The sequence below is a fragment of the Microcaecilia unicolor genome, chromosome 11, assembly GCF_901765095.1.
Source record: "Microcaecilia unicolor chromosome 11, aMicUni1.1, whole genome shotgun sequence".
In the NCBI taxonomy this organism is placed as follows: domain Eukaryota; kingdom Metazoa; phylum Chordata; class Amphibia; order Gymnophiona; family Siphonopidae; genus Microcaecilia; species Microcaecilia unicolor.
The window spans coordinates 42,108,225-42,123,900 of NC_044041.1; the positions used below are offsets into that span (position 1 = coordinate 42,108,225).

General features: G+C 44.2%; 1 protein-coding gene across 1 annotated transcript in view; it reads right to left on the reverse strand.

Annotated features, from left to right (window-relative positions):
• LOC115479673 (nuclear receptor corepressor 2-like) overlaps positions 1 to 15,676 on the reverse strand; it is a 667,653-nt gene that overhangs the window by 293,953 nt on the left and 358,024 nt on the right. Inside the window, exon 9 of the mRNA XM_030217748.1 lies at positions 5,217 to 5,283. Coding sequence (XP_030073608.1) covers positions 5,217 to 5,283 — 67 coding nt within the window. The remainder of the gene's footprint in view (positions 1 to 5,216; positions 5,284 to 15,676) is intronic.

Genomic DNA, 15,676 nt, shown 5'->3' on the forward strand with positions numbered 1-15,676 from the left:
CTGGGCAGGTTTAACCTACCTCTGATAATCTGGAGTTAATCCCACCATAAGGAAGGGCTGTCCAAGAAGCCAAGTAACTCATGAAAATAGAGAAACCAATGGCTAAGCTGAGCTCATCTTTACTGGGGCTGTTCAGGAGGCCTACCCCATCCATCTCTCTATAAATATCTCAATAGCTTTCGTTGCACTGTGGTGACTGGGTGCCCAAATACCCTCCACGGAATTTTCAATGAGTTACAACTAGTCACACAACAGATGTGGATTGAGGGATTTGACCTGAAATTTACATTGTGTCATAAAGTTGCAAGAGAATAAATGACAAAAAAAACAAACATGGAGAAAGGAAAAAGAAAAAATAGCGAACAAAAATAACAAAAAATAAAATCAGATGTGCTTCAGAGACCAGAAAAGAAACTTACCATAAAGCAGCAGCGGAAAGAAGATGATAAAGAAGGTGGCACTTGGAAACTGTACTAAATGCCACCAGGACTTTAACACAGAGAGTTTCACTCTGATTGAAACCCGTCACTAGAGATAAAAATTAGGAAGTGAAAGCAAATGTAGCTTGAGAACAAAAAAATTTGATACCCCACTGAAGATTTTCCACATCATGATTTCTGTTAGAGGAAGTGGTTCAGAAACAGCCTATTAGTAGTGATTTTTCACTAGTCACACTCCAAATAACCGTCTTCAAACACAATAACTCCAAGAAAAGGCATGCTGGAAGGTTTTCAGATGGAGATTCTCTATTGCAGTTTTAAGATATCATCATTTCATTTTGATCTTTCCTTCCTTTCTATTCTGACTTTTTCAGTGGTATTAGAAGAACAAAAGCTCTTGTAAAATCATCATATGTTTGTAAGTGAACATATCTATTGCAAGCAGTGTAATTTATCTAGTGTAAATGAAAACCACATCAACCAAGAGGGCAATTTAAAAATTGCACCTCCTTCCTGCAGGTAAAAGCATACAATGATGGCAGAGGAGTAGCCTGCATGCACAGGAGTGGTCTAATGGTTAGTGCAGTGGCCTGCAAACCAGGGGAGCCTCGTTTGATTCCCACTGCAGCTCCTTGCAACTCTGGGCAAGTCACTTAACCCTCCATTGCCTCAGGAGTAAAATAGGCACCTGTATACAATATATGTAAACTGCTTTAATTGTAACCACAGTAAGGTGGAATATCAAACCCCATCCCCTTTCTTTGAGTCTGACTGGCTGTCAGGATCTTGCGAGGCCTCTGCTTGAAGTCTCGGAAGCCATTTTCAAGAAGCGGCGGTAGCGGGGAGGTCAGCATCAGTAGGCAGGAAAGAGTGGAATTCTTTCCTGCCCCAAAGAGGCCACTAGACCACCAGGGTGCACTACGATAGGCTGGGGAGGAGAAGGAAAACCCGTCTGCCCACCAACCCGCCAGCACAGAAACCTGGACAAATGGACTGGCTGGAAAACATCTGGACCCCTGACAGTCCCCTGAAAAGGAGAGCATGTCCGGGGAAATCTGGACATATAGAGGGGCATTTTCGAAAGAAACGTCCAAGTTGCGATTTGGACGTCTTTGTAAAACGTCCAAATCCAGGGGGTGGGGAAACCCGTATTTTCAAAACAAGATGGACGTACATCTTTTGTTTTGAAAATACCGTCAGAGACGTCCAAATCCTTAAATTTGGACGTCCCTAGATTTGGACGTACTTGGATTTGGACGTTTCTGACTTTCGGCGATTTTCGAAACCAAAGACGTCCATGTCAAAAACGTCCAAATGCAAGCCATTTGGATATGGGAGGAGCCAGCACTTGTACTGCACTGGTCCCCCTGACGTGCCAGGACACCAACCGGGAACCCTAGGGGGCACTGCAGTGGACTTCATAAAATGCTCCCAGGAACATAGCTCCCTTACGTTGTGTGCTGAGCCCCCCAAAACCCACTACCCACAATTGTACACCACTACCATAGCCCTTACGGGTGAAGGGGGGCACCTATATATGGGTACAGCGGGTTTTGAAGAGTTCACTGTTTCCTCCACAAATGTAACAGGTAGGGGGGGTATGGGCCTGGGTCCGCATGTCTGAAGTGCACTGCACTTCATTAAAACTGCTCTAGGGACCTTTATGCGCTGTCACAGATCTGAGTTTAACCAGGCAAACAAAAAAAGCAAACACTGGGCCTTCAGGATTGAGAAAAATAATGAGGCGTTTTTCATTATTGGAGGCGTCTTTCTGAATACAGACGAGCTGTTAACACAACGGGAGTTCTACCCCGATTGTTTTGCTTACCTCTTGCGCAATAGTCCGCAAGTTGACCAACAGGAGTTTATTGACCCCTGATGCAGGGGGTTGTACGCCGAAACACGGCCCGTGTCGGGTCTTTATCATATTAAAGGACTACATTTTTCTCAATCCTGAAGGCCCAGTGTTTGCTTTTTTTGTTTGCCTGGTTGTATTTGTATGCTGTTTTCCCTCTCTTCTGTGACGGATCTGAGTATGACATCTGAGGTGGCATAGAGGCTGGCACGAAATTTTTAAAGATGTTTTTTGACAGTGGGAGGGGTTAGTAACCACTGGAGGAGTAATGAGAGGTCATCCCCGATTTCCTCCGGTGGTCATCTGGTCATTCCGGGCACCTTTTTGTGCCTTATTCATTAAAAAAAAAAACCACATCCAGGTGAAAACGTCCAAGTGTTCGTCAGGGACGTCCTTGCTTTTTTCGATTATGGGTCAAAGACGTCTAAGTGTTAGGCATGCCCAAGTCCCGCCTTCGCTACGCCTCTGACACACCCCCTTGAAATTTGGATGTCCTTGCGACAGACTGCAATTAGAGACATCCAAAATCGGGTTTTGATTATACTGACTTGGACGTCCTTCTGTTTGAAAAACAAGCCCAATAGTAACCCTAGCCAGTCTGGAATGCCAAGTTAAATAGTAACATATAGCAACTTAGTACATGACGGCAGATAAAGACCTGAACGGTCCATCCAGTCTGCCCAACAAGATAAACTCATTTTACATGGTATGTAATACTTTATTTGTATATCTGAGTTTGATTTGTCTCTGCCTTTCTCAGGGCACAGACCGTAAAAGTCCGCCCTGCACCGGTTTTATTCTCCAAATACCGGCATCGCCACCCAATGTCCGCTAAGATTCCATAGATCCATTCCTTCTAAACAGGATTCCACTGTGTTTATCCCACGCATGTTTGAATTCCATTACCCGTGGGAGGGCATTCCACGTATCCACCACCCTCTCCGTGAAAAAATACTTCCTGACATTACTCCTGAGTCTGCCCCCCTGCAACTTCAATTCATGTCCTCTAGTTCTACCACCTTCCCGTCTCCGGAAAAGGTTCGTATGCGGATTAATACCTTTCAAATATTTGAATGTCTGTATCATGTCACCCCTGTTTCTCCTTTCCTCTAAGGCATACATGTTCAGCAAGTCTCTCCTTGTACGGTTTGCAACGCAAATCCCATACCATTTTCGTAGCTTTTCTTTGCACCGCTTCCAGTCGTTTTACATCTTTAGCCAGATACAGCCTCCAAAACTGAACACAATACTCCAAGTGGGGCCTCACCAATGACTTGTAGAGGGGCATCAACACCTCCTTTCTTCTGCTGGTTATACCCCTCTCTATGCAGCCTAGCATCCTTCTAGCCACATTGTTTCTTCACCTTCATATCGTCCGACACCAACACCCCAAGGTCTCTCTCCTGAGTCACACTTGCTAATCTCTCCCCTCCTATTCGGTATCTCTCTTTTGGGTTTCTACACCCCAAATGCATTGGTAACTCTGAGGAACCAAGCCAGAGACAAATAAAGTGTACTGCCATGATGAGAAACAGTAATGTATGCTGTGGCCCTGCAGGAGCAGGCCAATGGAGAACCTTTTTGTGTTTTACTTTTAAAGAACAGTTTTGTGTTTATTTTCTTCCCCCTACCTGTTAATGGCACAGGACCCCTATCTCATATTTATAGTAAACTGCATTTCCTTTCACCTGGACTGTGTGGCGCTATCTTACCTGGGCTCCAGGCCCACCTTAGTAAAGGACATAGCCTAATCCGATCTCTGTGTAAATTAATTTTGCAGCAGCATTTTGTAAAATCTGTAATCGCCTCATACATGTCTTAGCACAACCTACATATAGAGAGCTGCAGTAGTCCAGTTGCTGCAACCCCAGCGCATGCCTACACACTGGTACTCCCATTATTAAATTGACTTGGGGAAAATCCACTGCTTATTGCGGGGATAAGCAGCATAAAATGTATTGAACTTTTTCAGGACCTTGCCAGGTATTTGTGACCTGGATTGGCCACTGTTGGAAACAGAATGCTAGACTTGATAGAACTTTGGTCTGTCCCAGTGTGGCAATACTTATGTACTTATTAATGGCAGGTGTAAGTTGGTATGCCTAGGTGCACTAACTGATGAACACGTATACGGGTCCCAGAGGGAATGTCTTCTACTAATGATACGGCCAGCCCCACTGTAAACTGCCACTGAACTAATGATGGTGGCAGGGGCGTATCTGGACTCGGGCGGTAGGGGGGGCCAGAGCCAGAGGGAGGGGGCACATTTTAGCCCCCCCCCCCCGGCGCCAACGATCCCTCCCCCCCCCCCCGCCATTTCCGGACCCCCCCCCTCGCCACCAATGACACCCTCCCCCGCTGCTGTCACTTACCTTTGCTGGCGGGGGACCCCAACCCCCCGCCAGCCGAGGTCCTCTCTTCCATGCAGGCTGCGCCGCTGCAAGGCTTCCTGTTCTTCTGAGTCTGACATCCTGCACGTACAACGCGCAGGACGTCAGACTGAATTCCAAATTCTGAGTCTGACGTTCTGCACGTTGTACGTGCAGGACGTCAAACTCAGAAGAACAGGAAGCTTTGCAACTTGCATCCTGCACGGAAGAAAGCACTTCGGCTGGCGGGGGCTTGGGGTCCCCCGCCAGCAAAGATCGGCGACGGGTTGGTGGCGGGCGGGAGGGAGGTGGAGAGGGTCTGTGGTAGGGGGGTCCAGGGCGAAATCTGCGGGGGCCCAGGCCCCTGTGGCCCCACGCAGATACGCCCCTGGATGGTGGTGACCTGGTGCCCTGTATAGATATCCATCTAGCCTACCCTTGAGGAAGTGCCGACAGTACCAATTGGTAAGCGCATTCATTCTCTGCTCTGGATAGTTCAGTCCATATTTCCAAAACTCTCTTAAAGTGAAGAGCATTAATATCTTAACTTACCCACTGTTTGCGAGCATGATTTCTCCGCTTAAAGTAGAGAATTAACTTCTTCCGCATTGCCTGGTTTCTAGATTAAGGGGAAGAAAAGAACAAAGGCTGTGAAAAGATCAATGCATGTTTGAACTCAGCTCAGTTCTCTAAGCACTCTAAAGACTCAAGAAGAAATAGGAAAAAGATTCAAGTGGAAGAACAGAGAAAAAGTACTTAATTTCCATGTAACTTATTTAATTTATGCAATGTTCCGTTACCGATCTGGCATCAGGGTTGTCAATACAGTTTCTGTATCACCCTTATTTCACATAAAGTCCTTTAGTCAGATTATTTTATCCTTTCAGATCAAACACACACATTTTTTTCAGGCAATTTTGTCTCTATTCTTCCAGCTCATCAGCCAAGGCTGAGATTGTCCCCTGGGGTGGGGAAAATACAATGACACATAAACTTTTGCATTTTCAAAAGTATGCCTATATTCTTCCTAAGGAGAACAATCCAGATAAGTTATTAAGTGAAAATATGTGCAGGTACTTTTCCTAGATTAATTTTGAAAGTGAAAGCATGATTAGCCTTTTATTTTGAAAATTCCGCAAAGTCCAAGGATTGAAAAATGGAAGCAAACTTTTCACATGTGTGGGCACTTGTGAAATTACCCACTAAAGTAGAGGTGGGCAACCTACAGCCTACGGGCCAAATGCGGAGAGACCATGGTAAGTATACACAGAAAACGTCATCAACCAGAGTTCTGGCAATTTTAAATAATTCATTTTGCCACTACTTTCAGAATGGCCACTCAAGCAGTTTGTTTCCATTGTTTTTAGTGAATTTTTAACTTACTTATTCATTTATATATCACAGAAGGTCTATGAACTTTGTGCATTTCCAGTTCTGACATTACATCATAATGTGACCTACTAGGCTAGTATTAACATTCATAGGTTGCCCTCCCCTGCCCTAAGAGGATTATTGTATAACAGGTTGCCTATGTGTGAAAGTCATATGGAAGCCTATTTTTAGCCTGTTTCATAAAAACATCAGTCTTTATGAAATACTAGAGGCAAAGTATCACACCTAATGTAGAGTAGTCAATCACACCTAGATTAAAGCCATAGACATAAAAGTTCACACATACATTACATACGAGCACGTATAACATAAGAACATAAGAGTAGCCATACTGGGTCAGAACAATGGTCCATCTAGCCCAGTATCCTGTTTTCCAAACAGTGGCCAAGCCAGGTCACAAGTACCTGGCAGAAACCCAAATCGTGGCAACACTCCATACTACAAATCCCAGGGCAAGCAGTTGCTTCCCATGTCAGCCTCAACAGCAGACTATGGACTTTTCCTCCAGGAATTTGTCCAAACCTTTTTTAAACCCAGATACATTAATGCTGTTATAAAATACATATGTTACTTGTGACTCTGCTCCTGTTCCACCCAAAACCCACTCCTGAAGAGGCTTACATGCAGGTCACACAAAATTATGCAACTTCATATCACTTAACATAATTTTAAGCATATAGACCTTGGGGTAATCTTACAAAACCCCTTCAACACGCATAGAAAAGCTTCTGCACAGAAAGGAGAGAATTCTATAAATTCGGTGCCAGAAAAAAATAGGCACTAAGAACCATATTATAAAGGGCACATAGAATCGAGCTTATCACGGACTCCCACCCTAACTTTAAGTGCCAGACTTACATCTGCTGAAACCTGGTGTAAATGCTACACTCAGTTTAGGCGCACTTACCCAGTATTCTATAACTACGCACGTAACTTTTCAGAACACCCCTGACACACCCATGGCCATACCCGCTTTTGAGATGCACGCTGTCGGAGTTAGGCGCCCTGCCTTATAGAATAGCGTGCAGCCAGATGCATGTGCAAATTTTAATGTGGCAATTAACATCAATAATTGGCTGTTGACACCCAACAGCCTGGCCACAAAGGGCATCAAAAATTGAATCTTGGTTTATATTTGAGACCTACCTACCTACCTCTCACCCCTTTGGTGTCCTGCATTCCTCCTATTCCCTCCCTCCCCGTGGTGTCCTTCCTCTTCCATTGCCACTGCCAAGGTCCACCCCTTCCCCCACACCAGCACAGATCCCTCCCCTCGAACTGGCAGAGCTCCCACTTACTTCTTCCCTCCTTCCCCCCGAACAAACACCCCTCTCAGATCCACCAATAGGCTCTCCCCCCCAAGTCTACCATACTGCTCTGGTGGTCTAGAGATGTGCCGGGGCAGGACTGATCACCGATCACTCCTGCCTGTGGTGGCTCCAGTCTCAAAATGGCTGCTGCAACTTCCAGCGGCAAGCTGAAGACTGCTGCTAGGGGTTAGGCAGCCATTTTTATCACAGCATCAACATGGGCAGAAGCAAGTGGGAATTGCTCCTGCCCCAACTTGCCACTAGACTACCAGGACAGTATAGTTAGGCTGCAATAGCCTATATCAAGAACTTCTTTTCAAAGATCTTGGGTGCCTGCAGTTAATTCTAAACACTCTGGTTAGGTTAATTACTGGTCACAAAAAATTTGATCACGTCACCCTACTTTTGAAAGCAGTACATAGGCTCCCCGTTGACCCATCAACCAACCTGTAAACTTCTGCTTCTAGTTTTCAAAGTCTGAACCGCCGGTGAACTAGCGTATCTATCCTGTCTTTTGATAACTTATCGTCCGTCGTACACACTTAGGTCGCCCAACAAAGCCAGCTTGTAGTCCCCAACTTCCATGAAATTAGATATGATACCAGACGCCACTCTATTTTCTCTGTCCAATGGCCCAAACTCTGGAACAAACTACCAGTTCACCTTCATCTCTCATCCTTCCTACAGAGATTCAAAACCGACCTTAAGTCCTTCCTTTCTACAGATGCTTATGGATAATGGATGCTTAGGATGGTTGTGCGAGGGCACTGGTTGCAGATCTGTTTTACACATTCCATTCCGCATTTGTGTGGTCCTTTCTGTCCTATTAAACAATGTATTTCATTCTCTCTTTCCTTACAGTCTGTGTTCTAACTCTCACTTCCCCCTGATTGCTTTTAATTATAAGCCGCCTAGACATTATTTTGATGGACAGGATATAAGCCCTTAATAAACTGGTTCATCTGTTTGGAGGGGGGGAGTAAATGGGAGCTCTGCTGGTTTGGGGGGTGGGGGATGGCAGCGGCAGCTGCTGATGAGAAGGGACACCATAGGGGAAGAAGGGAAAGGGGAATGCCAGATGCCATCAGGGAGGGAAGGGGAGGATTGCTGGAATTAAACTCTTGGGCCCTGTTTACTAAGCCGCGTTACAGACACGTTAGCATTTTTAATGCACGCTAACCATGTACATACCTACAATATCCCTATAGGCGCCTACACAGTTACCATATGCACTAATTGGAGGTGCGTTAAAAATGCTAATGTGCCTTAGTAAACAGGGCCCTTGGTTTATATTGGAATTAACATTTTTCCCTCTAAAAAAGGGGGGGGGGGGTGTTTTCTCTGTTTATATTCAGATGGCTTTATATTCACGTATCTGTAGAATTCTATAACCTCAAGTGTTGAAAACCATTTCAAAATACCAAAAATTTGAGTTTGGAGCTCAACTCTCTAATCGGTCCACCTTGTCCATAGAGTTTTAGCAAATCCAGCCCTTAATGCATGTTAAGTAATAAAATCTGCCCCTTAAACGTGTAAACACTGCTAAAGCAGTCCATGTTTGTGTGAGATGAGCAGGTGGCACATTTTCAGGCAGTTTGTAATTGGAAATAGGCGTATGATACTCTTTATTGGCTATTTTCAAGAATTCATTTTTGTGTTTCATATTGTTTGCATTTCTATTATGTATTTGTTATTCTTGTGAATGTTTTATTGTACTGTGCTTTGTTGAACGCAGAACAGAAATAAATTTTAACCTTAACACTAACTTACCCATACAGAAGCCCTGAATGACACTGCTTTTCATAAAACAGGTTTTTGTAGCTGTTCCCACTGTATATGCTGCCAAATATATCTATTTCCCCACGCCTTTATATATATTTTACAAAAGTCTCAATGTTCACACTACTTCTTTGTAGTGAGGGGGGTTCAAGCCTCAGAATCAACTTTTTTTGTCCTTTATATCACACAGATGCTTTTTGGTAAATTGGTAAACTGTTCTTTCAAAGCCTTTTTCTCTTACAAGCAGAGTCCCACAAGGCTCCATCTTGGCCCGTTTAATATCTTCCATGCACCACTTCTAACAAGGGTTACCATATGTCCAGATTTCCCTGGATACGTCCTCCTTTTCAGGGGTCTGTCGGGGGTCCAGGCATTATTTTCTAGCCTGTCCATTTGTCTGAGTTTCTGGGCGGGCTAGCCTCCCCTCCCCCCCCAAGCCCCAGGGTGCCCTCTCTGAACATACTTAACGTGCCCTGGTGGTCTAGTGGCCTTTTCTGGGCAGGAAAGAACCCCACTCTTTCCTGCCTGCTGCTGCTTCTTCATAATAGCTTCCCAGACTTCAAGCAACGGCCTTGCGAGACTTTAGTTGTAAAAAAGGTGGATGGAGTGTGGGTGCAAGGAGGGAGGACTGGGAAAAACACTGGTGAGGGGGACATACATGGGAGGAGGAGGAGGAAAACAGGGGAAATACAGCACATGGATAGAAGTTGATGGAGAAGAGAGGAAAGGGGGACAAGCTGCTCATGGATGCTTGCATTCTTGGAATTGTACATCTTTTCTAATTTTGTGTTTTGCAGAGTGCAGAAGAAAATGCATTTTTGTTACTTTTACCAGTATTTACACTGCTTATAGAATCTGGCTTTCTTGAAAGGTCAAGAAGGTGACTGTGCGGCATGGCACAGTGCAGCAGGGGCGAGGTGACTTTTTTTGTGTGTCCTCTTTTTTGTCTCCGCAAATACTGTAACCCTACTTCTAACACTGATACAATCTCTCTTGATTTGATTCCATATGTTGACACCAATGACATTCAGATTCTAATGTGTCTCAACCCAAACAATCCTATGGAAATACAGTCCCTTAACTCTACACGAGACTACTGCTATATGGCTCTCAAACAACTGCCCGATATGAAATCCGACAAAATCTAAAGTCCTTATCATTTCAGGATATGCAGACACATCCCTTATCTTTCCTATTCTCATTCTCGACACCATCGTTCCCATGCCCCCCCCTCATTAAAGAAACCTGGGGTCACATTAGATAACGCATTCATATCTCTACTGGAATAAAACATTGCTTCTATAAACTAAAGCTAACGCATTCTATTAGGCATCTCTTTGACCAACCTGCACTTCACACATTCATCCATGCATTAATAAGTAACCTAGACTACTGTAATGCCCTGTATCAAGGCATTACAGTTCCTGAAATCCAACGCCTTTCGGCAGATTCAGAATGTTGTAATCAAATTCATTAAGAGGGGAAAATAGGATGATTATTTTATCCCCTACTTCCAATATCACATTGTATCATCTATAAAACATTTACTACTTATATATAAAATCTTATAAATCAGGATTACCACTCTTCCTATTGAGAATACTAATGCCTTATATTCCTAGTTGTATACTCAGATCCAGCCAACAACAGCTACTGGAAGTGCTTACTTTTCGGCACAAAAATTGTAATCACATTAGAACTAAGATTTTCCATGTGATGGGTCCAACACTATGGAATGGGTAAAGGGTCATGGATTTGACATACTGCCTTTCTGTGGTACAACCGATGTAGGTTACATTTACTATATGCAAATACTTTTATTATTATTATTATTATTAAATTTGTACCCCGCGCTTTCCCACACAATGCAGGCTCAATGCGGCTTACATAGTAATTTGAAATACAAAGTTAATAGAATTTTAATAAAACAGTAGTAAAACAATGTAAAGTTGGGCTTAGTAGTGTATAAGTTGAGCTAGATAATATATGACTAGGATAAAAGAGGGTAGACAGGATAGGATAGTGTAATTTGGGAGAAAGGGTAAGGAAGGATAAAATTAAAATTTCTCTGTCCCTAGTAGACTCAGTCTAGTTTTATATTTGTACTTGGGGCAATGGAAGGTTAGGTGACTTACTCAGAGTCACAAGGAACTGCAGTGGGAATCAAACCTATTTTCCCATGTTCTCAGCCCACTGCAATAACCATTAGGCTACTGCTCCCTGTCCACCTAAGATTAGAAAACTCACTACCAAAATTTAAAAGTGCCCTAAAGATTTTTCTATTTGAAGATGCTTTCACCTAATTCTCACCTATCTGGCCCAATCCAAACCTTAGAATGTACTGTTGGGTGGCTAGGGCAGCTAGAATACAACTGCTTCCAACAGTGGCCAATCGAGGTCACAAATACCTGGCAGAAGCCCCATTTGTAACAACATTCCAGAACTCCAAAGAGTAGAAAGATTCCGGAATCCCAAGGAGTTGCAACATTCCTTGCTACAAATCCTGGGGCAAGCTGTGGCTTCCCCCATGTCCATCTCAATAATAGACTACGGACTTTTCCTCCAGGAACTTGTTGAAACCTTTCTAAAACCCAGATTTGCTAACCACCATTACTATATCCTCCGGCAAAGAGTTCCTGAGCTTAACTATTCTTTGAGTGAAAAAAAAAACATTTCCTCCTACATCTAGTAGCCCTATAGAAATGATACGTAGTAGTAGTAGTAATTTCATTGAGGGTCCCCTAGTCTTTCTACTTTTTCAAAGAGTGAAAAACTGATTAACTTCTATCTGTTCTACACCACTCAAGATTTTATAGACCTCAATCATATCTCCCCTCAGCCGTCTGTTTTCCAAGCTGAAGAGCCCTAACCATTTTAGCCTTTCCTCATATGGGAGGAATTCCACCCCCTTTATCATTTTGGTCGCTCTTCTTTGAACCTTTTCTAATTCCACTATATTTACTTATTTCTTACATCTGTATCCCACATTTTCCCACCTATTTGTAGGCTCAATGTGACTTACATAGTACCAGAGAGGCCTTTGCAGGCTCCAGTGTAAACAAATACAGGGTGACGTTGTGGTAAGAACAAGTTCATGTGGCACAGCCACATTAAGGAATCGGAGAACGGAAGAGTTGTGTTAAGTCCATTACGTGCTTTAGTTTGGTTGTGTTGCAAAGATTAGGCATTTAAGTTGGATCGGTAGGGTATGCCTTTTTAAACAGGTTGGTGTTTAGTGATTTCCGGAAGTTTTGGTGGTCATACGTCATTTTCAAGGCTTTTGGTAATGTGTTCCACAGTTGTGTGCTTATGTAGGAAAACCTAGATGCGTAAGTTGTTTTGTATTTAAGTCCTTTGCAGCTTGGGTAGTGCAGATTTAGATAAGATCGTGTTGATTCGGATGTATTTCTAATTGGTAAGTCGATCAAGTCTGTCATGTAACTCGGGGCTTCTCCGTAGATGATTTTGAAGGCGATGTGTTCCTTTTTTGAGATACGGCGACCAGAATTGAACACAATACTCACAATGAGGTTGCACCATGGAGCAATACAGAGGCATTATAATCAGGGGTGTGCTGGTAAATCTTTAACAACGGGCTCTCTCTCTGGACATAGCCAGCCCTGAAATTTGGGGGGAGGGGGGAATACATGCCTCTCTCTCCCCTCCCTTGTGCGGGCACGCTAGACATACCTTTGCCGAGCCCCACCAGCCAATAAATGGACTGCCACCATTCTCTGCTGCTTGTTTCTGGCTCTGAGCAGCATGATGGAACCTTCTTGCGCTTGCATGAAAAGTCCCAGCCTGATGCTCAGAGTCAGAAACAAGGAGCAGGGAGCAGCAGCAGTCTATTTACTTGGCTGGTGGGGCCAGCATCACTGCCAGCAAAGTAAAAGAGAATTCAGGAGGGGGCCCAAGCCTACATTTTGGGAGTCAGTTAGAATAGCCATGGGGAGGCCTACTTTAACAACCAGTTCCCAAAACTTACGGCTTTCGCGAGCCCGTGAGAGCCCGCTCCAGCACACCACTGATTATAATATTCCTGGTCTTATTTTATATCTTTTTCCTAATAATTCCTAGCATCCTGTTTGCTTTTTTGGCCGCTGCCACACACTGGACAGAAGATTTCAGCGTATTGGCAACAATGACACCTAGATCTTTTTGAGTGCTGACTCCTAAGGTGGAGTCTAGCATCAGGTAACTATGATTCGGATTATTCTTCCCAATATGTATCAATTTTGCATTTGTCCACATTAAATTTCATCTGCCATTTGGGTACCCAGTCTTCCAGTTTCATAAGGTCTTCCTGCAATTTTTCACAATCTGCATGTTTTTTTTTACAACTCTGAATAGTTTTGAGTCATCTGCAAATTTAATTAGCTCACTCATCATTCCGTTTTCCAGATCATTTATAAATATGTTAAATAGTACCAGTTCCAGTACAGATCCCTGCAGCACTCCATTGTTCATCCTCCTCCATTGAGAAAAATGGCCACTTAACCCTACCCTCTGTTTTCTGTCCAATAACCAACTCCTTATCCACAGAAGGACATTCCCCCTGATACTCATCCGGCGGTGGCCAGCAATTTTTTAAACGTTGATTTTCGCCAGCTAAAGTATCCCCTGATATTCAATGCCAGGCCGTGTCGAGGCACCGGCACTGAACATCAGGGAATAATTCTGGGCAGGCTGGGCACCTGGCACTTATGCAGGCCCGGCCGATATTCAGTTATGCGGTCAGCCTGCATAATTATTTTTCTTTTTTTTTAAGCCCCCTCTTTCCCTCCCTCCTCCCAGTCCCCATCAAGACACCCCTCCCTAGCCGTGCAGGCATGCCCTCCCTTTGGGCCTATCTGAGTCTCTGGTGATCCAGAGGGGTAGTTGGGGGCAGGAGCGCAGTCCCCTCGCCCCTTGTGGCGCCGGTCTAAAATGGCTGCCATGACCTGTTGCAGCAGCTCTCAGTACTACACAAAGTACCACGAGAGGTTGCGGCAGCCATTTTAGAGAAGTGCTACAAGGGACAGGAGCAAGGGGGCTGCGTTCCTGCCCCAAACGACCCCGCTGAACCACCAGGGATACAGGTAGGCCTTAGGGGAGGGCCTGCCTGCATGGCTGGAGTAGCGGGAGGGGGTGTCTTGACGCAGGCTGGGAAAAGGGAAGGAAAGAGGGGACATTGGCGGGAAGGCTTGGGGGGGGGGGCTTAGGGGCTTTCAAAAAAGAAAAAAAAAAATTATGCAGGTGCCAGCCCAATATTCAGAGCCAGCAGCCACATAGCTAAGCAGCCTTATTTAGGACAACTCTTGAGCTGTCCTTAATGAAGCCGCTTAGCTATGCCACATAAGCTGGGGCTTCTCCCCAGTGCCACCCATGCCCTGCCCACTTTTTGTTTGGGCGGTCTGAGGGGATATTCAGCAGTACTCTCCGGTTAAGTGCCACTGAATATCCCCAGTTACACGGCGGGAAGTTATTTAAGTAGGCAGGAGCCTCTCATGCTCGCTTAAATCGCTTTGAATATTGGCCCGATTGCCTCCTATCCCATTACTTTTTAATTTTGTCAAGAGTCTCTCAAGAGGAACTTTGTCAAATGCTTTCTGAAAATTTAAATTCTCTACATCAACCGGCTCCCCTTTATCCACATGTTTATTTATGTAGCACTCCCATCCCCTGGGGGGAGGCAGCATCCAGGTCACTGCACAATGGTGACTTCTAGTGGCCAGACTTAGGACCCATGTTAACTGGGTTGCAGAAGGGATTCTGATGAGTGGAACCCCCTGCCAAGATTGGCACTTTAATAACTGGGTAAGTGATTATATGGACGGTTTTCCTCAGAAAATCAGCTTGTGCAAATGCATCCACTTACTCTGAATCTGCTACTTGTGCAGGGAGCCAAGACAGACATACTGTTTTGAAAATGCAAAGTACATGCAATGTTTTACTACCCTGACCTAAACATGCCAGGGGGGCACCTCTATTTAATGAGGCTGAAAGTGTGCATAGTGAACCTAGGTATTTTTTTAGCCACAATGGGAGGAAGGAGGGGGACAAATTCTCAGATAGGCAGTTTATCAAGGTAAATGACCTTCTATATCCTCCCCCCTCCCCCCACCCATACCGAATACTGCCGAAAAGGCAAGAAGAATGAAACTGCCATGCAGAGCTAAAACAAGAGGTTCTGTTGCCAGAATTTCAATATAACCAAGAAATCTCGGAAAGCTGCTGTAATGCAAATAATCACGTCCCAGTAAAAACAAACACATTTTATTAGAGTTTTTATTTTATAAAGTATTTAAAATAACTGAACTTTATATGCATGGGACAAAAGCATAAAAGAATCAGCTGTTCAGTACATCCCAAATAAAGTAATCAGGAGACCATCGCAGAACGGATGGAAAGAGCTGGTAATCTTTAACTCACTTGGCTGCACATTTTCTTCCAATATAACAACCCCAGTGCTGGTAGGACATGAAGGAAGTACGACTGTGATGAATGTGTGCACAATTTATAATCCAGAGCAAAATGCCAGAATAAACCTAA